Raw genomic sequence first — 26,525 nt, 5'->3', positions numbered from 1 at the left:
ACTATCATATAGTCATTTATTTGCTATATAGGCAGTAGAATGGAGATTTTTCTATGTGTTACTCGGATGTAATCTTCACTTCTTTTGGAGTATAATTGCAGCTGTCTTTATAAATGCAAGTGATGAGTATAGGTTTTGCAAGAACATGGCCATTAAAGTCTCCACTGGAACAGTGCACGAACACTATTCCCGTTCCCACATGGTTCTTTTACAGACTATTATATAGGATGATTGATTCTCTGGTACTTCCAATAAAATTATTCATACAGATTTTTATATTTCACAGAAGCACCCAAACCAAGTATAGAAACAAATGACAACTCATATTTTCTATTTGATACTGTACACAATGTATGTCAAAATCATCCAAGAAGCAAGTCTACATACACGTCAAATCCTAAGGGGCATTTCTAGGGGATGATTTTCTCACAGGTTGTATGCGCTTATACCCATAATGCCCAAAATCCAAACTAGACCCTATCTTCATTAACATATACCCAAATCAATAGTGGAAACATATAAAGTGCTCAACGGCATTACACAATAGGAAAAGGAAAGGAAACGGAAACGCACAGGAAACAATTTCCCTCTCCCCCATGAAGGCCAGCAGTGACAATAACTATACATTATACAATTATACATATATGGATATGGAACTTCACATGCTGATCCATTTCCCTGGTACAACTTTATTATGTGTTAACCACTTGAGTCCTCAAGCCTTTTGGGCATTAAATCCCCAGAGTAACAGAGTATTTCTCAGTTTTGCACATGATATCTTTTGGGTTTTGTAGACTAGATTTTATACATTGTTTTTTTGGGGCAGATAGGGCTTTCATTGGATAGAAAATAAAAAAGTGCATCTTCCCTTAAATTTTTCCAACACTGCCATAATTTGCACACATCCATATGTTTACCCCAAAATATAATCAACAAATCCATTGAATGTTATTCACTGTAGTGGACTGGTAAACCTCAAAGTTAGCGGATCAAATGGTACCAGGCCGCCCAAGGAACATTAAATTATTTCCATTTTATTTACTGTGGTGTATTTCTCTAGGGTTTGTCCGACTTTCCAGGACGAGAGGTTAACCGGGAGCTGAGAGACGTCACCTAAAGCCGCACCAATACCGCACATGCGCAAAATATTGTGATATCGGGGCGGTTTTAGGTGATGTCTGGAGCTGAGCGGCTGCAAGCGGCAGTGGCGTTGTAGCTTTGGTAAAGAGAAGGTGTGTATCGCTCTTCTCTCTGTTCACCGGTACTTTCTCATGTTTAACAGTGCTTGGTGTACGTGTATATTGTGTTTGCTCAAATTTAACCCACAAATTAGCAACAATGAGTACGAAACAGACGTCGTTAGAAAGTTTCCTTGGGAAAAAGAAAAGGCCCAGTGAAGAGACAGAAGAAGGGCCTTCAACATCAAAGAAACATATAACTTTTAACAGATAATACCATGAGTCCTACTTGAAATATGGCTTTATCAGGACAGGTGATTCCAATCTAAAATATAAACAATCAACGTCCCCCCTTCAGTGGGCTGTGGTAAAATTATCAAATGTTGACCGGTCCGCGGCGATAAAAAGATTGGGGAGCACTGATCTAGAACATCCAACATAAGTGTTGTGGCCTGGGAATTAATCTGGCAAGATAATATTTTTATTTGTAGGTTATCAATATATAAATATATTTTTATATGTATATACTGTATATTTATTTTTATCTTACAATTTTTTTATTACATTTTTTATGGGGAGTCTGGATCTTGTCAGTGGATACCTGATACAGAACCTTCATGCAGCTGTCAGGCAGTAGATCACTTCTAATAGTGATCTATTGGTGGCTACAATCAGCTGTGAATACACTACACTCCAGATGTAAACACAATGCAGAAGCATTTTACAATCGCTTCTGCAGTGCACCCCATAGGAGCATCAGAAGTCCAGGAGATGATTGTTTCAGTTCATGGGCTTAGCGTTGGCTTCTGGCTGTCAGAGTCACCCAGCGGTCCCAGTGCTTGTTCTAGCAGGGGGCCCCACCAGCGTCAAGGACTCCAGTGGTTAAAGAAAAACTCCATGAAAAAAAAATATAACCCTTGCAGTGCAACTACCCCAGCACTGCAAGGGTTAAGTGCTCATTTGTGTCTAGGTGCTAAAAAAGAGAGTTATACTCACCAGACCATCCAAGCCGGCTTGTTCTTAGACCGGTGTCAACACGCTCTATATATTGTGCATAGACAGTGTATAGATGTGAAGATGCTGAGGAACAGTTCATCTGTGCAGCAGAGGAGGAGACATGCTTCAGTGATCACAGAAGCAGGAAGCCATCTCCGAGGATCAGGTGAGTAAAACTATTTTTTTAGCACCTAGAGAAAAACAAGCACTTAACCCTTGCAGTGTGGGGCGTAGAGGTTCTTCTTTAAAGAGTGATTTGAGGCAACACGTGAAACCAAACAATGGGTAACCAAATGCTATTCAGCAAACATTACAACTTTGCTAGATATTAGAAAGTCCCATCCGTTTACATTAACCACTTGACATCCGCGGTGTTAAACCCCCTTCCCATCCAGGCCATTTTTCAGTATTCAGCGCTGCGGTACTTTGACATTTATTCCGTCATGCAGCGCTGTACTGAAATGAATTTTATTTTTTTGAGGGACAGATAGAGCTTTCTTTTGGTGGCATTTATTCACCACTGGGGGTTTTATTTTTTTAATATATTAAGGAAAAATTACCGAAATTTAAAAAAAAAACCAGTTTCCCCTATCTTAAATGATAAAACATTTAAAACATTTATTATTACCCAATTTTTTGGTAAAATATAAAAGATGGGGTCACTTCTAGGACCCCTAATATCACCTGTGGACCCCAAAAGAAGCTGATGAAGCAGAGATCTGCTTTATCAGCTTCTTCTCTCTGGCAATACCATCCAGATGACTGACAGGTGAATGCGGAAGTGATGTAACACACATCACTTCTGCATTCACAGCCCGGACGGGGATCAGCAAGGAGCTGATCTCCCGTCCTCCTCCTCCTGACGCCCTCGGAGCCGGTCCCGGGATCCAAGATGGGGCAGCGGATCCCGGGAATCAAGGTGAGGGGTCGGGGGGGGAAATATGTGCTCGCCGCGAACGAGCACATATAGGCGATCGGCGGGCTATGGACCCGCTGATCGCCTATATGTGTAACACCGGGTAACGGGTGTGTGCACTGATCGGGGCTTTTCTGCCCGTGCGTGCCCGCTAGGGGGCGCGCGCGAGCAGAAAAAAATTGCCGTCTGGAGACGGCAACCCGCAGATGCAGCAGTGCCGTCCGTCCGTTTTTTTACTACGGGCGGACGGCAAGAGGTTAAAATGAGTGCTTTGCAATACACAGCAGCAAGAAACCAGAGAGTACCTCACATAGTCACCGAGTGTGCATTACCCTGTGATGTGTATCTAACTTCTTTCTGTTTTCTGCCTCACCTATGACATTAGGACTTTTAAACCTAATTTTAATTGGTGGCTATGGGAAAGGTCTTGGTGCTGACTGGTTTACATCAGGCTCTTTGTATGCGAGAGTCAGCAAGGGGCATGTGGTAGGTGTTTGTGTGAATACTCCAACTTTATCACCAACAAGGGTTCTCAGATCACCATATTACTGTCAAAGGGGTATTTCATTGTAGTTTACTTAGTGGGTAGATTGTGCTCTTTATATGCATACCAATGATTGTAGTGCTGTTAAACCTATTTTTTTAGTCTTATAAGCTCCTATCCCCTTGTCAAGGAGACTGAACAGACTGGGGACAGGTAAATATAAGACTGGAGGGAAGGGTATGCTTAGAAAAATAGGTGTAACTGCACTAATAGCCTCAGGGCCATAAACCTATATGAATCCCTATAGCATAGTCACTGTATTTCCCTTCAGCTTCGAAGCCTTCATGTGTAAAGTAATATTACTACACAGACTTCTGCCATTCTAAAATAAGAATGAACAATGCATCTGCTATATTTTTTCATGTAAAACTGTTAGAGGTTCCTGAACTATCAACATATTTACAATAAAATAAAGGTGTCAAAATAAATCACTATGCAGCCTTGTTGTAACGTGTACAATAATAAAATAGTTATGTAACAGATTTCATTTAGTGTATGTCTCAATTTTTTGGTATTACTGGGTAAGTAGGAAAAAGGGTGGTAAACATGTTTCTTGCAGGGATAAGAATGTTTATGCTTTTGTTCTTCTATGCACATGTGAAGTTTGAGATAAGTCCAAATCTGTTTTTAATCCTAAAAAAAAGCTTTCATCAGTATATAAAATAGCCATCTGGAAGAGGAGGGAGAGATCTTTTTCTACACTGACAACTACATCATCTGACTGCTGAAGATAACACTGCTGATTTACGAATGGCAGTGAAATGACAACCACTTATTGGCATAATTGAAGCAAATCAAAGCCCAAAGCTTTGTCTGGTGGTCTTTATTTCACTAAGTCGGACAAAGTTTTTAATGCACAGGGTCTCCTGTGCTGTAGAACCAAAAGTGAATTTAGGGTGAAGGTACTCTAACGATAAGGAACTAATGATATGTAGCCCCATCGGTACACCTGTACACCTGTCAAAATTTGAGAACCAGCATCATACCACCTCATTCTCAGTAATGACTTCCTGGTATGAGAAAAAACATTTCTCTCTGGCTATAGCAGCCAGATGACTGACAGGTGAATGCGGAAGTCAAAATTTGAGAACCAGCATCATACCACCTCATTCTCAGTAATGACTTCCTGGTAGGGACCAAGATGTATTCAGTGGCAACACTGTGCAAACATTTTGGAGTTTAGGTGACGCCCTTTGTTGCCTAATTTAAGCTATTAACCACTTGCTGACAGGGGTGTTTACACCCCCTTCCTGTCCAGGCCATTTTTCAGTATTCAGCTCTGCAATACTTTGACTGAGTATTAAAGACATTTATTCTGTCATGCAACACTGTACTGAAATTAATTCTATATAATTTTTTGGGGGCATATAGAGCTTTCTTTTACTAAATAACGAAAAAAGTACAGAAAGTAAAAAAATAAACTGTTTTCCCTTATTTATGTTAGGGAACATTTATTATTACCCAATTTTTTGGTAAAATAAAAGATGGGGTCACGTCGGGTAAATAGACACCAAACATTTGAAGCCTTAAAATTCCTCGCGGCCGTGAAAATCGCAAAAAACTACCATACCCAAAATTGGCCATAGGCGACACTTTAAAAGATTTTACCACTCATCAAAAAAAAACCAGTTTCCCCTATCTTAAATGATAAAACATTTATTATTACCCAATTTTTTGGTAAAATATAAAAGATGGGGTCACGTTGGGTAAAAAGACACTAAACATGTCAAGCCTTAAAATTGCGTGCGCGCGCGAAACCTCAAAAAACTAGCATACCCAAAATTGTCCATAGGCGACGCTTTAAAAGCTGTTACCGCTCATCAGTTTAGTGTTATCAGTGATTGATGGCCTTAAAATTATTGCTCTCACTGCGACGTTCGTGGTGATATGTAACTAGTGCTGCATAATTGGCGCAATCGTTTTTGCGTGTAGGCGCACCTAACACATTTTTGCGCATCATAGTGGGGGACCTTAAACAATTTTTGTGGGTTTTTTTGTGTGTGTAAATTTTATTTATTTTGTGACCAATTTTTTTTTAACACTTAACTTTATTGTTATCACATAACAATAAAAAAGAATCCCCCTATGTGATATCAAATTACAGTGACAGGTCCCCTTTATGGAGACATCAGGGGTCTCTAAGACCACTAATGTCACCTAGGGACCCCCAGAAAAGCTGATGAAGCACAGACGGCCAGGATCGCGGGGACGGTGACCACGAGTAAAGGTAAGGAGGGGGGGGCGGGGCGCACACAGAAATGCAGCATACAAGCGATCGTGCATCTTTACAGACCCCGGGCCGCTTGTATGTAAACGCCCATTGCTGGCTGATTAAAATTCTGGCGGTTTCCCGCTCGTGCGCACCAGGGGGCGCTCACGAGTGGGCATGGGCACGAAGGACATCTAAAGAAACCCACCCTTTTCTTAATGAGTATAGATGTCTCTTACTTGATACTCAGTCCCTCTTAAGCCAATGCAATGCCACCCCAATGAAGACAAAACAAATGACAGATGGATTGCAGTAGGGAATAACACTATTTTCTTTACCATTATATGTATATCAATAATACATACTATTAGACATCTTGTTAGCTTAACCTGATTCTTAAACATAAAGCTTTCCTCATCTTGCATCAAATGGTTACCTTACACAAACAGGGAATCTAATGTTAAGGTTTTCCCTAAAAATGAGCAAGTAATTTCTTTTAAAAAGGAAGGAACAGTTTTAGATAAATTTAGGTGCTGAACACACAATTGTGCTTAGATCTGTCTGGGTATGCTAGCTTCACAACTCGCTGGAGGTGGTGAATGAAGGCAGTGATGCAATACTCCCCAAAAGAAACAACATTACAGATTTATTCTTATTTCTCTTCTTCGCTGCCACTTCATCTCTTTTGTAGCCTATTCTAGATGAGACAGCTAAAATTATCTTATTCCTGTCAAGGCTTGTATGCCTTTCTGACATATTGAAGTCTCTCTTGTGGCTAGTTATTAACGTGCATATCTGCTGAATGTCTTTCCTCATTTCTTTGACATCTGTATGCAATGGCACATGCATGTATCTCTATACGGACGTCTAATTAAAATCATATCTCATGCTTATGCTTGACCACCATGGACGTTCAGTTATTTTTCTCACTACTATATTAACTAGAATGCTCTATACAAATCTTATACAGGTCTGGAAAAAAGAGTGTGCATTAGTAAGCAAGTCTGCCCAATACCTGCTCAATAATGGCAGGGAGATCTCCTCAAACAAGTATACCTTCAAACAAATTGATGCAGTGCCAGGGTTCTCGGTGATAGTTACAGCAGCATATGTTGAATACTAAGATCATTTCTTTGTTCTCTATTTCAGAAGGAAAGAATGGCATTCATTGGTCACAAGGAGAACTTACAACAGCGTATAGAATCTCCCTAAGCAATAGTAGGAGCATATGACCATAGATTTTTGTCCTCAGAAGTTTAGAAAGATTCCCAACATTCTAAGAAGTGTTCAAAATAGGGTAGAGTTGGGCAGTTTAAGGACACTTTCAAATTGTATACTACTGTAAATAAATAATATTAGGTATTCGTATTTTAACTTAATACGTCTGCACAGACTATTGCACGATGTTCTGTTCATTACAAATTACAAACCGAGCTTTCATGACATGGTGGTAACAGGAGCACTCAGAAATTGTTTTTTTTTACACAATGAGAGATAAAGGTGGAAGACCACCTGTAGTGGACATAACAACGTAGCGGGCCTAACCATAAGGTAGTCAGTAATAGGCATCATCACTGCAGTACAACTATTCCAGTCTGTGTCTATTTTATCTTAAACTGGTCACTATTAGACCAGTTTAAGATAAACCTTTTCTTGTTGAAAACAAGAAAAGCATTGGAAGGAGGAACTTAAAAAACAGGAAAAGGGTAGAGGGCCATATAGAGTTAAAGAATGTCTAAAGTCCAAACTGTTCTTATAATTTTGGATAGAGCAGAGAATGATTAAAACCGTTGTCAGGTTTTTACCAATTGTATCCCATTGTGGAGATTTCCATTTACTACCTGTCCTGTAAACACAACAGAAAGTTAGAGGATATAATTTGTAAATGAGGGAACAGGTGTCCCCCTTTAAAGGGTTCTTCTCTATTCCTGTTATGGCGGCAACTCAAAAATGTGGGGTTTTCCCTCGCTGTCAGTCCCAGGAATGGTAACCAGGACAAGCAGAATAAAATATATATCTGCCTATTGGGGCACAGGTAGCAAAAACAAAAGACAGGCATTCCAACCAGTCACCAAAACTGAAAAAAGGTTTTGCCTTTAGATACGTTTAATTAATCACTACCTGGTGTATACATCAGGGACCTATTCACACCACTGCATTATTTTATTGTGCGTGCTGCAGCATTGTGTGAATGACACCCCAATGCCCCTTCTAAAACACATATGCTCTGCAATGCAGCACTGCACAACACACGGTGCCCTGTGCCTTAATTTTTAATGGGGTGTTTAATGCAGTGCGCAGTTAATGGGCCCTAAAGGTCATTACGATGCGGCAATTTTAATTAGTCAAAACAGTGTGGGAAGGGGTGGGACTCAACAGAAAGGTGCAGGGTTCACACAACCAGAGGTCTGGCAAACAATCAATTGCATTATGTTCAGCTTTCCTGTGTCCATTCTGGATGCATTTGCAGTATGTCAAATTAGACAAAATCTCTATTGTGAACACAGGTTCCATACATGTTAATGGAGAACAGCAAGGAGCTGATCTCCCTCCCTCCTCCTCCTGACGCCATCCCGAGCCGGTCCCGGGCCGCAGATGGGGCAGCGGATACCGGGATTAAAGGTGAGGGGTCAGGAGGGGGGAGATGGCGCGGGGGGCCTCCGAAATTCACGCCATACAACCGATCGGCGGCTATAGAGCCGCTGATCGGTTGTATGTGAAACAGCCATTAACGGCTGTAGTAACAAGCGAGTCTTTCCTGCCCGTGCTCGCGCACTATAGGGGACGCGCGCGAGCAGGAAAAAAATGCCGTCTGGCGACGGCAACCCGCAGATAGGAGTCAGCCGTCCGTCCATTTTTTCTTAACGGGCGGACGGCAAGAGGTTAAAGATACCTAAATTAGGGCATGAGGCATTGAGGAATGTTCATGCATTTAGTGCAAGTGTGAAATATAGGCAAAAAATAAGTCTCTTGAAAAAAATAGATTAAAATGCATACTATATACACTCAGTTGTGATTTTTAGATCAACTGTCTATTACTGGAAAGGAAACCATCACATCTGTAATACAATACTGGCCAGTGGGGTGGAAGGGGGACTTTTGTGGCAAGCAGTTCCCACAATGTCAATATGAGATACATAAAGACTCCAATACAGTGTTTGGCACAGACCATTAATGTGGAGGAACAGCAGTGCTGAAAATGTGTTTGGAATGACCATAAATGCGTGCTAGATAAGATCCCCTCTAACCCTCCTGCATTGGTGTGTTATTATCTAAGGGTGTCTCAGTATATTCTATGCACAGTGTCAAATTGATCAATTCATATTCGCTGCTGTTCCAAAACATAAAGAGGACCTAAAGTATTTCTTTGCATATTTAAAGTAAATAAATGCAGTGGAGCAAATCACCTATAGCACAAAATGTGGTTATCTTCTTTATACTTTACATACATATATACAGTGTAATATATATATTAAGAAAAATTCTAATATCAATATTAATAGTGGGATGACTTTTAATGATATTTCACTTTACAAAATGTGAAGGTGTGATGCAGTGCACAATACTGAAAACTTTTATTTTTTTAAATGGTGCTCTTTGTAGGGCTGAGTGCCAAGGAATTTCAAAATGTATTAATGTATTATACACAATGCAAAAGATAAAATATGCATTTTAGTTACAGAACTGTAGTTTGAATAAATTCACTAGCTACTTGATGTACCTAATTAAATTTTTAGGTTAAGTAAAAAACAACTTAATCGGTCATTTCCCCCAATTAGCTTGAATTTGTAGCTTTAATATGAATGGATATCTAAATAAAAAAACCATTCTAGTCATTATTCACTATTTTAATTGCACAAAGTCAAAACCTAAAACAGCACCTACGACCTAAGCCAGGTCTTCACATCCCTATTTTATTCTAGCGTTATTGAAGATTCAGGATCCACAAAATAATAACCTGACAGACAATGCAATACCAACTGTATTCTGCTCCAATCACAAAGAAAATGTGTCATGCTTCATTTTGAATGTTCCCTATCCCATCATTATCCAATTTCTAGGCAGTTGCCATGGAGGTCTTTTTCCAGAACAATTTAAAATGTATGATCATCAACCAAGGCATTTTTCACCATTGTAACAGGCTGCACACTATTACTCCCACTGTCCCTTACTTTCGCTACTCACATAAATTCAAAGCAAAGCCATGTCTAATTAAAAGAAGAAACTTGACACAGAGGAAAAAATATGAAAACAGCTGTTATGCAACACTTGGGATTTATCTATCTTGCTATATTTCTGTCATTGGGCATAATAAGATAATATCAAGGAGGTAAAACTATCTATTTCCAAGTCAATCTACTACTCTGTCGCATTCCGGTACAAGAGTAAACAACTGTTCTTTTGTAATTAGATTCATAGCCAGGTTTATGATTACATTTTTTTTTTACAAAACAGCACTAGCAGAGTAATATGAATGCTGACTTTTCATTTAAGTTTTCTACAGGGATGCTCGAGATTTCACAGAGTACAGAAAATAAAGCCACAAATAAGGAAAACCAAGACTCTAATTAAAGGATATATGGAAACTTCCTAGCTGACTGGGACCCTGCAGTGCAGTAACAGGAAATGTGTCTCCATCACTAAGTGGCAACATCTGGTGGAATCTTGTCCTGCAGTTGTTCATAGAGCTCTGTGTGGCAGAATGGAATCCAACCATGTCGGGCAGTTGTTTACTCATTAAATTAATTGGTTTGGTGTTTGTATATGTGGCTAGAGGGAAAGGAAAGAGTTAGAAAATTAATATTCAAATTAAAATATAGAAATTGACTAGCTGACTAGGGGTCCTGCAATGCAGTAACAGGAAATGTGTATCCATCTCCCAGTGGCAAACATCTGAAGGGATTTTGTTCTGCAGTTGTCAATAGAGCTCTGTTTGGCTAAATGGATTCAAATAGAACCTTGTTGGTTAAATGGATTCAAATAGAACCATTTTATCTAAAGATTTTATCCAGCCAGATATAACAAATATCAATTAATGCACTTCTTTGATCAATCATTCAATGTATTTTTAAAAGCATAAATATACCACGACAGGAGAGAGGGATAGTCAGCACTAGCAGCTGTTCAGGCGGTGCCGAGGTGCACATGTGTGGAAAGTAAACAGGGGGAAACAGCAGGAATAGTAGAGTCATGATGCTTAATATGTGCATGGAAATCAAGCAATAGTAGAGTCATGATGACCTAGCTGAGCTACCACTGCAGTGGAAGTCAAGGAACTCGCTGTGCTCTCTGGTCGGTGTATACCGATCACAAGTCCAATTATGAGCATTTCAGCACATATTTGTATTTATGTTCTTGTCTGGAGTTCAGCTTTAAAGCTCCCAGCACAAATATTTCTATCTACATATTTTTTTCAATAGATACAAGGATGTAAATCCACTTAACCCTAATATTACTTTGTAAAAAATATTTAAAAAAAACAGCAGTGACTGTGCAGAAAGCAAAGCTGTGGGTTAGAGCCAAAAGGTCCATCCTCTACAGGCTGTCTGCAGAAAACAACAGGGGGGCAGATACAAGACCAATCACACTGCACAAGGAGAGGTAGCAGTAGTCACCAATCTTCGAAAAGTACAGGATTTAGGTTATGTTGGATTGCTACCTAGCACTGGAAAAAAGACACAAAGCACACCAAGATTCACATAGGTATACAAATGCCTCTTGTATTGAAACAAAATTTGAAAGCCGATCCACTGCCCCCTGCTTCCCGCTCCCCCCTTCTCCAAGCCAGTAGATGGACAGCTGCTGGAGTCTTCTGTCCCTTGTGATCTAGTACTGGACAGGAAGTTCAGAGAAGCTAAGCTGAGAGAGTTGGAGGCAGCTATTTGGAAACATGATGAATGTAAGTGCTTAGGAAAACATTAAGAAATAATTTGCTGGGCAATGTATATTTGTTTTAATATCACGTAATTCTTATTGAAGCATTCATGCTGAATAAAGAAATATATGATAGTGATGCAAAGGGAAAATCCCTGGGTCTGAGCCTTTCTGATATTTCCGCAATCCTGGTTTTGCAATTGCCTGTGCATGTTCATACAGTCCTACATTATCATAGGATGTTACAAAAACTATTTACCAAGATAGCTTGGTATCTGTCTTTTGCAGCTTTACAAAGACCCTTACAGATAAAGATATGCACGCTATGTACTTTCATTCTGAAAGCCTATTTCATGAAGCGTTTCAGTCATACTTATTCATGTATGAAATTAAAAGAATAAACAATTATAGTAAGCAGAACATTGTGTTAGAAAGAGATGATTGCTTTCATAGCAGGGTTTCATTTGGAAAAGGGCTGGCAATAGGTTTTAAGTTCTCAACCTGTTAATATTACATGCCACTCATTAGATTAAAAAAAAAGTATAGGAACCATGCAGCAATGGTGAAAATATTTTTAAAGTACATTAAGGGATTCAGCTTTGTTCTGAATGATTGACTTCTTGACACGGATAGCTTTGTATTGCAAAACATAACAGGTACATTGCTTTAAAAGTGCTAGTTTCAGATGTCTTTACATCCCCATATATACTGTAATTAGTCAAGCCCATTTGTTTCCTTTCAACTTTGGCATATAAAAGGCAATTTGTCATCCGCTTTTATTCGGTCTTTCTTTGGAACAGCCCTGACAAAACTTTAGCAAAACTATTCTTTAAGTGTCTATTAACTGAACTCTGACTGCTTCAGTTTATAATTTACACAGCGTGAAATGATGGTTTGTTTCTTCCAGAATATGATGCTGCATATACAACTTTATACAATTGACTAAAGTAAGAACAGCAAAGTTGAGGAAGTGACAGCCAAAATACTTTACTCTGTTATCAACTCTACATAATCCTCTATAAACATCAAGGCTGGAATACTTCATATTTGGCACCGTGTTTTTAAAAAAAGCCTGCAGTGGCATAACCTAATAAGATATGTGATGGATATAATTTTAAGGGTTTATTATGCTATTACCCTATGTCACATCACAATCACATGTCAGGTATTAAAGAAAATGCACTTTTTTAAACACTTAAGCTTAATATGTGCATGGAAATCAAGCAATTTTGAAAAAAAAAAATAACATTTAATATTTTAATATGTCTCTTTATCTTGTTGTGTTTTAAAGGCTGTACTGTGAACTTCAAGAGTGCTGCCAATTCAAATTTCTTTTTATTGGCTAATAAAGTATGCAGATAAATGGACAAAATGCACTCTGTCTGTTGTAAACAAGGTACCTCTGGAATTACCCTATGTGCACCAGCTTACCTGATTAGCGAACCACGAGCTAATAATATGACTCAATAGGGATGTCTTCTTTCATATAACAGAAAACTCTTCCCTTCATTGTATTTTTGTGCATGCTTCCAGACACACCACTGTAGGCAAGTGCATATACTATAAATCATGATTTTAAAGCTGCTGGCAGTGGAAGGACTCAATTAACTAGGTGGACTCATTCTTTAAACACACTTAGAAATTTGTATGAATTCGTAAAGATAGAAATGTGCTTAAAACATGAGAAAAAAACATTGGTAAAAGCATGACCAATAACTAACCAAGACCAATGTAAACTTACTTTGGAAATCATAGCAATTCAGCAGCACAGAACATAAATGTACCATGTTGCTTAACCAGTTGACATCCGTGTTGTTAAACCCCCTTCCCATCCAGACCATTTTTCAGTATTCAGCGCTGCGGTACTTTGACTGACATTTATTCCGTCATGCAGCGCTGTACTGAAATGAATTTTATACCCTTTTTTGGGGACATATAGAGCTTTCTTTTGGTGGTATTTATTCACCACTGGGGTTTTTATTTTTTTACTATATTAAGGAAAAATTACCGAAATTTAAAAAAAAAACAGTTTCCCCTATATTAAATGATAAAACATTTATTATTACCCAATTTTTTGGTAAAATATAAAAGACGGGGTCACGTCGGGTAAAAAGACACCAAACATGTCAAGCCTTAAAATTGCATGTGCGAAACCTTATGCTGCAGTGCCATCCGTCCGTTTTTTTACTACGGGCGGACGGCAAGTGGTTAAAGCCCAGCTTCAGTTTAAAATAAAATTTGAAAAAAAATTGCCTAGCAGTTCAGACAAAAGCTGCAATTCTGTACTCCTTTCTGGTGCTGTCTCCCGCTGACTAACCACTTCAAGGTTCAACGCCACTCAAACTACACTATGAACCAAGCCCAACATCATTGAGCCCAATTCCTGTGCACCATCATTGAAGCAACCCTGTACTCACAGTGAAATGCTGCAGATAACAGTGCAAATCATTACATGAGCACTATTCTCTGCAACCATCAGTACTGCCCACCACCAGAGGAAGAGAAGAAGGGCTAGGAGCCCTGACATCATGTAATCAGGCTGAAGACTCTTGTAGAAAATGTATGGTAGCAAAAAAAAAATTTAAAAAAGGGAGGGGGATTTACCTGGAGTTGGGCTTTACGTGCTCTGGTCTTGAATAAAATGTCAGCATGTTCAGAAATTAACACTAAACCTTGTAGTGTCCATAGACTTTAAAAGGGATTTTTTCCCTAATCAGGAAGGCTGGATTGGGCAACAATGCACATATTTATGGGCATAAGTACATAGCTTCAGACATCCCAAGCTAACTCTTTTTTGGAAGAGAACAAGAAGCACTTGGTAATTCTATTCCCCAAGATAAAAAAGGACTTAAAGTATCTGGACCCGCTTAACTCCCACCAGCATAGGCATATATAAGCCTGTGCTACAAGCTCATGTGTTTATAAATATATCTGTAATAAAAGAAACACAAAATAACATTTTTGGGCAGGCATGAGCTCACTGTCCTTTAACATCTATGGCCACTTTAATGTGCCGGTCCCTGGAAGAAATAGCTTTACTCGATTACTATTGTACTACTGTTATCACATGCAACACAAATTATAGGCCACAGAACTCTAAATAATGCTACCTAGCTAATGGCAGTGATCACAGTGGGGATTCAGGCTGATAATAGCTGTGCAGGTCACTAAATGTGCATATGGGGTCTTTTTAAGCTTTAATGGTGATATTCCTTCAGTTACCTCTATTTAATTGCAGAGCAATTGCAGAACTTGTGAATCATCTTAAAGTGTCACTGTCAAGTCATATTTCATTACATTTAATCTTATATACTTGTTTTCAAATATTATTGGAATACATCTTTGAATACAAGCACAGATGATATTATAAATGTAATTCTCATTTCTCAGCTGTGAAAGACCTATCAATCAAAATAAACATGGATATAACATTTCAGTACACTTTTTAGTAGCACAGTAGCAGAATCACTATGGTTTCCATCAAACACTGCATAAGGTATAAGATTTCTGTACTCTATAAATGCATTTCTATCACTGAACCCCTGGCCTCTATTACACACACATGCCAGAGTACACTATCCTAATAGGAACATCTCATTTTCCCCAAAATATTTTGCAATTATATGCTTCAAGGAATCATCAGAGCTGCCATTTTAAGACAAACTTGGATACATCAGAAATCACATATTGCAAAACAATATAGAAATATCTTACTTATGCCTCATTTCATTGTCAAAAATAGATGTCAACCAAGTCCTCAATAGTATTAAAAATAACATGTATTTGTTGAAGCATCTAAACTATGTTTTCAATTGTGTAACAAATGATTGCTATATTTTAACTGCTTGAAGACCAGGTGTTTAGACCCCCTTCCTGGCCAGGCCATTTTTCAGTATTCAGCGCTGCAGTATTTTGACTGACGTTTATTCAGTCATGCAACGCTATACTGAAATGAATTTTATACCATTTTTTGGGGACAGATAGAGCTTTCTTTTGGTGGTATTTAATCACCACTATGATTATTTTTTTTACTATAATTAGGAAAAACTACTGAAAATTTTGGAAACAAAAAGTTTTTTTAGATTAAGTTAGGAAACATTTATTATTACCCAGTTTTTTTGGTAAAATATAAAAGTCGGGGTCACGTCGGGTAAATAGACACCAAACATGTCAAGCTTTAAAATTGCGCACACCCACGAAATAGCAGAAAACTACCATACCCAAAATTGGCCATAGGCGACACTTTAAAAGCTTTTACCGCTCATCGGTTTAGTGTTTGATGGCCCTAGAATTATTGCTCTCACTCCGACGTTCGCGGCGATATGTACCATGTGCGGCGTAATGGGCGCAATCATCTTTTCTGCACGTATGTTTGGGACCCATGTTTGCATGCGTGTATGTATGGGTGGGGACTATACATTTTTTTTGTTTTTTTTAATGTGTAACTTAACATTTGGGGGGGCTTTAATTTCTCTACAGCCGGCGGATCGCTTTTATGTTAACAGGCATCGCTGCCTGTTTTTAAATATCGGGCATTTCCCATGCTGGGGGGGCGTGTCTGAGCGGACGTCTAAAGACGCCCACTCAGATCTAGAGAGCTCCCAGCCGGCCGTTTTTTTACTACGGCCGGCCCGGAGGTAGTTAAATACTACTGATAATGGCAATTAAAGGATATCTATTTTAAAGACTATTGTCTTAGAATATTGTAGGTCACCAGAAACAATGAATAGTATTCAAATATTATATTGTGTGCAAACAGATAAGGAATATAAAAACAAATAAAGCTGACTAAACTGAAATCCACCTATTTTATATATTGCGTATTTTATGGCCAATTAATGAAATACTCGAGAATGCAAATACTATTTATTTTGTATGACAGCACTGCATTTTAACGAAAATGTATTGTGGTTCTGCATTTTTTTATATTATGGTCAGGAAATATTGCATATGAATATTTCTCATCCTTTCTTGGCAATCCTTATCAGCTTTGCTGAGGGGACCCATTGTCTACAGAGTTCAACTACATACAATTTATTTACAAATGCATCATGTATTTTGTGTGATATTAACATACCTGCACCAAGAAAAACCCTAATCTGAATGTATCTATAAACCCAATGCCTTGACACTTTCGCTATTCCTCAATAAAGCTTTACCAGTGGTTTCGATGTGATTGTATGTGTTGCACAATGCATAAAAATTGCAGGAAAAGAGCAATGGGATAAATATAGCCTTACATGGACAAAGTATATGTAATTTAACAAATAGTCTAAGTGCATGTAACTACTGTTCGGCACGGTATTTTATATAACAAGCACCCTAAATATTACTTTGCCTATTGTTGTGTGTGTGTGTTTTTTTGGTATAATTTTTAAGGTTTTCTTTGAGGTTTTTATACTTATATTACCTGTGTACTTGTACATTCATTACAAATGTCTAAAGACAAATCTCCAGTGTTATTTATATGTATGGACATATTCTTCCAAGACCACTGCATTATTCCTTTTTTATCCGTCATATTTACTGAAGGTTTTACAGTATAGTACTAAAACAAAAATGAGGGGGTACTTGCCTAAACAGCATATATATGACAGTGAGAAGAAAAGAAAGGGGGAGAGGGGGAGTCAAAAGTTGGAACATTCTCTACCAAGCAGTAAAGTTCCCAGTAAGACCTAATGTTATCAAACTGTATTTTCCTTTTTTTAACACTTTAATCTCTATGTAGAAATCATTACAAAATTATAAATTAACGTGTCACACTTCACCTATTTACAAATTGAACAAAATCAAGCCACTGAAGTCTCTAACACCAATGTCCTTACTTTCCTAAATAAAGAAACCTTTATTTAGGAATGTAGTTTATTACACATAGCAATCAAACATAACCTTAGTATACTAAGACTTAGTGAGGCAGAGCAAAGGGTTGTCCTACATCACTGTAGTTTTCCCCAATTCAAGCACATTATACTTTTATTATGTTAGAATACAGGAACTGTACCTTCACAATAGGCATTGTCCTCTCTAAGAGGCCGGAAACCATCACGGCAGATGCAGACAGCTTTGTCATCCAGGTTTTTGCAGACTGAATATTCCACACAATTATGTCCTTCTGAACAGAAGTCATAACCTAATGATGAAATGTTTTTGTTAGTTAATGCCATAACAATTCCTGAATGATTAAGGAGGCATGGAAATTGGATTCATTCTTAGTATAACAGGGTAGGTCTAGTACACCACATGATGTAGCCTCACTTAGTTAAATCTTTCTAAAGAAGAGTGGTAACCTGAATTGGCAGTAGGCAGTAGCAGCACTACTAAGGAGGAAGCAAAGCCTCTAAACATGGCATGCAAATATGACTGTCCCATGTACATAAATATTTCCAAACCATATATATGTATACATGGGCAGCCATGTGGCTCATTACACTTGCAGGCCTTCTGCTTTGTAGTGCTACACTATTATTTGTGGTTTACTGCTCCTGTTTACAATGCGAGTCAGTCAAATCTTGAAGAAAATCATGATCTGCCAGTTTGGCTGATATCTTATGTTAACAGTTGTTAAGGAAGAGGTTACAAAGCTCTATATTTAATACAATACCAAAAACATAGCAGAGCAATCAAGTAAAACATAAAAGTTGCATAAAAAATACTTTAAACACTTCCACATTCAAAATATGTGCTGACTAAAAATGCACTGTACTTTTCCTTTTCCTGCACTGCAAGGGCTAAGTGTTAGGTTGGTCTGGGGCAGGGGTGGGCAAACTCCGGCCCTCCAGCTGTTGTGGAACTACAAATCTTATGAGGCATTGTACAATTCTCTTACGGGCATGATTCCCAAAGACAGATGCATAATGGGATTTGTAGTCTCACCACAGCTGAAGGGCCAGAGCCTGTGGAAAAATAGGCTGTGGGGACTAGTCTAGCAGCCCATTGGTACCAAGGATAAGGTGTGTATATCTGCTTTATTTGACTACCCTAGACAAAATGAGCACTTATTAACCCTTGCAGTGTATTTTTTTTTACTCAACTGTGTTGGAATCTTACCATCCCACAAAATACGGCATTGAAGCACTGCATGCACAAATAAGCAATTTTCCTAAACATACGTTTAGTTAATGAACATGTATTTAGGAGAAGCTAAGGCAAAACAAGCCCTGAAAAAAAAATTACTTTACAGCACTGCATTTCTGTGCTGACCTTGAGCAGGTGTTCCTCTTGGAAACCTATCATGTATAATTATGGTGAGACTTCTCTAGCTGGTAGGTGTGGACAGAATGTGTAAGCTATCACAAAGCTCTGACAATCACTTACACAGGAACTTCCACTGTAATGTAAAGCTTCAATTATCTGTAACACTGCTTTATATTGTACACCCACAAAATACCGGATGTAAATTTCCAATGCGGTTCATGGTAGGGCTACAGAAATGGAAAGCAGGAGTGGCAGGCACTTCTACCATTCGTCTTGACTTTTAGAAGGAAATAAAAAGATTCACACTATAATCTGGTGGATTGGCTATAGTTTATTGTGTACATTCTGATATGATATCGCTGCAAAATAGTTAAATAGGTAAGAAAAAAAACTTTTTTTTCATTATGTTTCCTATTGTGTTATTTGTGTTATTGTGATAATTGTGTTATCCCAATCAATAAAAGTAGACTATATTTTGACAATAATACAGCTATATCATAAGGCCAGTAACTATGACAATAAATGGATCTTGACTTAGATTCCACAATGCACTTCGTGATGGATTCTAATTATGAGAAGAGTGATTTCAGATTAGTACTGTTGTATGTTATCCAGAGGCCAATACAAAAAGGAAGCTCTCCCTGGATTATAAATTGGAAGGCCACAGTGCATTCTACAACCATGACTGATCTGCATTAACCATGCAGAAAAAATGGTAATGCCAACATAGGATAGACACACAAACAGATAGGCAGGCACAATTTAGGCTTATTAGTACATTGTATTTACAACTTGCTGCTTATTTTGTGGCTAATACTGATCTTGCTTTAAAGCACTTCACACTTTTGAAAAAACATAGTAATCTAAAAATATTATTGAACTGACTTATTAGGATATAGAGGAGCTAATATGAGCATAGTCACATAGTTAAAAAGTTAGTCAGGTTGAAAAAAGACACAGGTCCATCGAGTTCAACCTATAGAGATATGAAAAAAACAAAAAAGAAGAAGAAAAGCTTAAACAGAACACTATGCCCCCAATTACCCACTGTTGATCCAGAGGAAGGCAAAAAAAACCTTTAAAACATGGTTCAATTTGCTCCAGCAGGGGAAAAAAATCCTTCCTGATCCCATAAGGCAATCGGATATTCCCTGGCTCAACAATCTCTGATGCTTAATATACCTATAAGAACTCAATATCCAGTAATATTATGTGCATTTAGGAATACATCCAGATTTTTTTTTTAAACAATTAACTGAGCTAGCTAGAACTAGCTCCTGGGGGAGTCTATTCCACATTTTCACAGCTCTAACTGTGAAGAATCCTTTCCGTATGCAAAGATTAAACCTCTTTTCCTCCAAACTCAAAGAGTGCCCCCTTGTCCTTTGCAGTGACCTTAAGGTGACAAATTTGGCACCAAGCTCACTGTATGGACCATTTTTTAAGTATTTATACATGGTGATCATGTGCCCCCTTAATCGCCTCTTCTCCAGAGAGAACAAATTCAGGTCAGCTAATCTTTCCTCATAGCTGAGCTCCTCCATGCCTCTTATGAGTTTAGTCGCCCTTCGCTGCACCTTTCTCCAGTTCCACAACATCCTTTTTGTGAACTGGTGCCCAAAACTGAACTGCATATTCTAGAGGTGGTCTTACTAATGCTTTGTACAGTGGCAGGATTATGTATCTATCTCTGGAGTCTAGAGACCTCGTATACAAGAAAGTATTTTGCTTGCTTTAGAAACTGCGGCTTGACATTGCATGCTATTAATCAGTCTATAGTCTACCAGAACACCCTAACAGAGCAATATTAGGAATATAAAATATCATGTGATTTTCATTATTAATACTTCTAGTGGCTTGAGTACATTGTTCTGGAACTGAACTTAAGTAGTCCTCAATTTTTATTTTCACAATGCAAATGCTTTCATGGTTTTTTTCATTTCCTTAAATTGAATTTTATTTTTCATTAATTTGAACATACCTTTGCAGACTTTACAGCAGCTGTTCTTTAGTTCTATTTGTTGTGATCGTGGACAGTTCAAGGGTAAACATTCTGGGGTCTCTATTCTTTGCATTTTGTTGCTCTGTAAAAAAAATAAAAGAACCGCCATTTTATTTGTATACATATTATATCTTTAGCTTATTTATTTTGAAAAGGAACCCGTTACAGAAACAAATAACAACAAAGATACATATCGTTAGTAGTCATGGCCATTTACAACTTATAATTTATTTCATATATTTGTATATATGTATTAGTCTATAAATATAATTGTGTACAGTACTTTGGTCTCAAAGTACACATATATAGTACAGAGGAGTCCCCTAACTACATGGATTTGTCACATAAAGTGGAACTTTGGTAGATGTTAACATCCTTTAGTCCATGTATATATTCAATAAACCATCAATACATTTAATTTTGGGATGCAACTAGTATAACTGCCTAAAATGTAAATGTTGTTTTCTCACCACCCTCCGGTCAGCAAAAGTCAGTCTCAAGAGTAGAAGGTTATGAACGGCGAATCAACCAGGCTATGTTGTTTGCATTGCTGTCGACCCAACAAGACTGCAGGAACCGGAAGCTGGAGACGTAGCTATTTGGGAAGCTCACAAAGGAAGAGCACCAGAAAACCTCAACAGTGTAATTATGTTTATTAAGGTAAGGAGAATAAAAACGGGGAATTCATAAAACTGGAGTAGACAGAATCTGGAGTAGTTGCCCAAAGCTCAACTTAACAAACTGAAGAGAGAAACTGATTGGTTGCCATAAGAAAACTGTCTGCTCCGGTTTTTATGAATTCCCCCAAAAGTTTTCCAATTGGCATTATGTATCAACATTTATTCTTTTATTACATTATTTTATTAATTTTTTTGTCTGTTTTTTATTGTTGTCTTGTTGACCATTTTATTACCTATCATATATCATAGATGGAACTATACATCACATTTTTATTGTATGTTAGCCCTAAAAGAGGGGGAGCTCAATTTCCCTGAAATGTGTTGGCTATATCTTACATTTCTGTTCAAATAAACAACTCAATTGAACCTTTAACCAAGATGACAATTTTATGAGAGGTGCTCCTAACCATAATTAACTATAACCATAACTAGATTTTGAACACTAACATAAAGATGGCAGAAAAAGCATTGCACAATGTGAAAGTCACATTAAAAATGAATTGAAGGTAATAGAAGTCAAAATATGCGCTTACTGGATTTACAAGTTAAATTCCCTTTAACAACCCAATGAACTGGTACCAGGAAAGATTGTGCAGTGTGACATATGTATATGAACCATGAGCACATATGCAAAGCATAGAGCAACCTTATGGAGTTACTAAATAAGCAAAATATCACTGTAGGCACTTGCAAATGAATAGCTATAGCGGGGAATGAAAAATAAGAACACATGATAACCAATCACTATTCTAGAGCTACAATGATTAAAAGAGCCTTACTAAAAAGAAACTTGCAGTTATATTAAAAGGTGTTTGTCATTCTGGTAAAAGTGTATGCAAATGTATTTGCATGCTTTCACCCAAGCATATGGGTCTGTCAATTGGGATTTTCCACTGCCATTAAATAAACTAAATAAAAAAAACATTATATCTTCTTGTAAAATGAAAGTAATTTGAAATAAATGACTCCTCCATCTGTATGTCTCTGCATTAGTGGATTTAAACCCAGATTTGAGGGCTGTATTACAGCCATTTAGCAAGCAGCTTTCTTGTCTAAACTGTTTAAACATGAATATTAGATGATGATGGAATGACTTTATATTCCGTCTTCACGGGAAAAACCTTTGTTTAAAGAATAGAAATGTTCTACTTGTTCTTGATGTACGTCACATTTTTCTTTTCTTAAAAGAAGGGCTTGGGCATGAAACAAAAGGCACAGAATGTATTCTCACAGGCTTTTACAATGGCAATTACTTCAACAGATGCTGTGTGGGAAAGAGAAACAATAAAGTGATACACATCTAAAAAAGTATCGTATTAATAACCTCTACCAACAGCATTGTGCTACACCAATCTGTTTTACTCTGTTATACTAAGGTACTTCACAGTTATTTAACACTGTATAAAGACTGTGTATGCACATAGAGGTACAACGACTATCAAATATGATATCTTGGTGACTCTGTATTTAATTTAGTGTGAACCTATTATTCTGATGGAGTCTTAATGATGACCAATTTTTGCTAAATATGACAATATCTGAGCATTTCTTAAAATATGATCTATAGTTATTAAATGTGGGAGTTAGCAGCGAAGTGACAACAAGCTAAATGACAAAAATGATTGCATCACACACACAGGCTACCTATTGCATTAAAGTGCCAGGGGTACAGATGTATGCAAGGTTCGGGTCTTGCAACCTGCAGTCACAATAGGCAGCCAACTCTGAGTTAAAGACATGTATAAAATCTTCCAGAGTTCATCATACATACATTTTTCCTGCACTACGTTACAACAGTTTCTTTATATGGTGGGGCTACCCTCCAAGGCATAGTTGCACAGTTGGATATCTTGGTATTATAAGCATTGCACTGACATAAGCACATAAAATATCCTGTGGGTAAGGAGGCTAGTACATCCCCATGGGTAAGGAGGCTAGTAGATCTCCTGTGGATAAGGAGGCTAGTACATCTTCCTTAGAGCTGGTATACATACGCTGAGACTGAGAAGTCAAATTTAGAATAAGGGCCCTTAAACATGGATGCTCACACCTGTACAACCTAAACACCAGAGCATTTCCCTTGCCAGGGAGCCACAATTACTGTGTACAGCCTCCCTAAAAGGTCAATGGCTGTAGGCGGGAATACAAGGATAACTCCATACACCTGCACATGTGCACAGACATACAACTCTGGATGCAAACAGTCTGAGTTCAAAGCTGTCCATTCGTGAATATGCACAGGTTTATGGAAGTACCTGCGTATACCTACTTACAGCCACGTACAGCTATTACCTTATACGGGAGGCTTTATGCAGCACCCGTGGCTCTGGCAGGGGAAATAAGCCAGTATTTATGTTGTATGGGTGCGGGCATCCACATGTAAGAGCCTTTACAGCTTGCCTTTGGAATCAGTTTGGGATGCATTTAAGAAGCATTTACCTTGACTTGTATGGAAAAAATAAAGCAAAAAGCATTTTTGTAAAAATTTTTCACTAACTGATGTCAGGAACAATACAGGAGAACATTAACATTTAAGGAAAACAGGTGTTTTGGTGTTGCTTGTATGGGAATAGTGGCTTTGCGCATACTTCATTATTTTCAGGACTAGGGATGAGCTTTCCTTTTCAGTGTCACTGACCAGATATGTCTATGTGGCCATAAAAGGTCAATGATGTCACTAGAACTGGCCCCTTTGTTGAGGTGTGGCTGCGGGGTTCAATGCAGGAGGGATTTGTACATCAAGTCCATAGCAAAAAACAAACAAAACATCTGTTCCTCCGAGCCACTAATGAAACTCAGGTCAGCTCCTGACTAACAGGGTACCCCTTAATGGGTTGCCCAAAAACATGCAGGCAGCGCTTACAGTATATCTTTTTAGTTTTTTGTTAGTACTAAGCCTTTTCACTCAGCAGCAGGCTCCCACAGCAGAGAGAGCAAGAGAGTCCAAACGTATTACGATTCTGTGAAGAAAAAAGTTTGTTTTCTCCACATCAGCCACAAGCCCTGAATACCATCACCATGAACATATGAGAAACCTAGGTGACATATACACACACCCCATCCACAATCCTGCTAGCCAGTGCCTCACATATACATATACACATATATTTCAATTACAGTTTTCTTGTAAGTAAGAGCATGCCTCTTTGGGCTGGTAATGATCTGTTTATGTGCTTACAGTTTTTCTTGTGGGTGTCAGTTTTTAGAGAAAAATTGTTAATGGATAATGCAACTGTATTATAATTGGCTTTAATAAATAATCTGTGAACAAAAATGTGGGTTTACCCTAGCCACCAAAATGTACATTATGTTTTCTTATTTGCCAAGGTATTTTTAGTTAATGGTATAACTGAAATATTTAAAGTGATATTAAACTTTAGATTTTTTTTAATTTTATAAAGAGAAAGCCCACACTTGCATGATTGTCCAGTTCTTCTGCTTTAAATTGCTTTACTTGAATGTCCTTCAGTTGCTCGCCAAACTGCTCCCCTCCTCCATTTGTTGTAGGTATCTCCTTTAGCTAGTCGGGTGATGAGGAGACACCCGTGCGTGCGCATTCCTGGGCTGTGACCCCGCCTGACTGTGTGCGTCCATATACACACACAGCCTGTGGCAAGTCATGCCCTTGTTCCCTCCACCATGAGAGAACATATGCCTCCTCTGCCTTCAGTACCCTTCCCAACAACCAGGAAGTTTGTGGAGCAGTGAGATCTTCCCCGACGCGGCGGAGGTGACAAGTGACTGGAGGTAAGTATTGGGGACAGGGTGACATAGAAAGATACTGGGTGTTTTTTTTTAACTTAATGCAGAGAATGCATTCATGTAAAAAAAACACCTAAACCTTAGTACTACTTTAATGTATTTATCATTGCTGCAATATGAACCAAGTGGATTTGTCACATGTGATGTCAACTCTCTATTCCCCACTCTATCCACACAAAAAAAGGTTACACCTGAGCTTTAACTACTAATCTATTTACATAAAAAAAATGTAAGACACCTTTCAATTTGAAAAAAGCACTCAAGAAATAATAATAAAGTCTGGTTTATACATGGTTGCTAAAGAGAATAAAGACATTTTACTTCCAAAACTTACGAGTCTGCTTCCAGACAAAACATGGTAAACTATTTTTGCAGATTAAATGTATTGATGTTACAAATACACGTTTAATATGTTATAGAAAAGATGGTAACTTTGCCCGAGCAACACAAAATAAAGCAGCAGCTTACCTTGCACTCAAAGAGCACGCACACTCCAGAAGTAGAATAGGATATTTGCCTTTCTCCTTCAAAGTACAGCTGGCCTTGGTATAAACACACCGCTTAGAAAAGAGAAGGAGATACAAAGAGGCATGGCATTATTCAAAGAGTCTATCACATTTTTCTTTACAGCATACATATGAAGATTAGCTGTACATGTATGAATGTGAGCAATATTCTGATATTTAAAGATAAAAACTCTAGGCAGAAATAAAAGACACAATTTAATGCAGCATCATTAAACGGTATATTTTTAAAGTAAAAGCAGTGTAAGTTCCTTAACGTGACCTGGTATCAGCCTCTTACAGTCCCTATATAGAGGGCTGGGGGTGTAAGAGGAAGAAGCAGAACAGGCAGTCAATCAGTTCCCAAGCTGACAAGAAGCATGCAGATAGGTACTGAAAAAGTGACAGAGAGATGAGCTCATCACTGTCCTGCTTCTCATTTCACTGTCCAGTCACAGGCTGGACAGTGAACATTAAGGAAAAAAACACAAATCCACCTGTCTGGTGTCAATATTTTGAAGGGAAAAAAACAAAATCCTCCTCAGCAACTAACATGCTAACATTATTTCACAGAAAAGAAAACACACTTTCCAATCTTAAGGCTGACAGCTGCATCACTTTGCACGCTATACAACCCCAGTTTTATTATTTCACAATTGAAATAGAA

The 26,525-nt window shown here is 38.1% G+C and overlaps 1 protein-coding gene across 2 annotated transcripts in view; it reads right to left on the bottom strand.

Annotated features, from left to right (window-relative positions):
* The window catches only part of NELL2 (neural EGFL like 2), a 197,077-nt gene that overhangs the window by 66,653 nt on the left and 103,899 nt on the right, over positions 1-26,525 (bottom strand). For both annotated transcript variants that reach the window (XM_018559489.1, XM_018559490.1), the window contains exons 10-12: positions 25,824-25,915; positions 20,893-20,995; positions 17,719-17,847 (exon numbers count right to left, since the gene is read on the bottom strand). In XM_018559489.1, the coding sequence (XP_018414991.1) occupies positions 17,719-17,847; positions 20,893-20,995; positions 25,824-25,915 (324 nt within the window). The remainder of the gene's footprint in view (positions 1-17,718; positions 17,848-20,892; positions 20,996-25,823; positions 25,916-26,525) is intronic.

Source organism: Nanorana parkeri, unplaced genomic scaffold (genome assembly GCF_000935625.1).
Source record: "Nanorana parkeri isolate BGI_ZX_2015 unplaced genomic scaffold, ASM93562v1 scaffold399, whole genome shotgun sequence".
NCBI lineage: Eukaryota > Metazoa > Chordata > Amphibia > Anura > Dicroglossidae > Nanorana > Nanorana parkeri.
The sequence above is the reverse complement of the archived record's forward strand: the minus strand, read 5'-3'. Positions and strand labels throughout refer to the sequence as shown.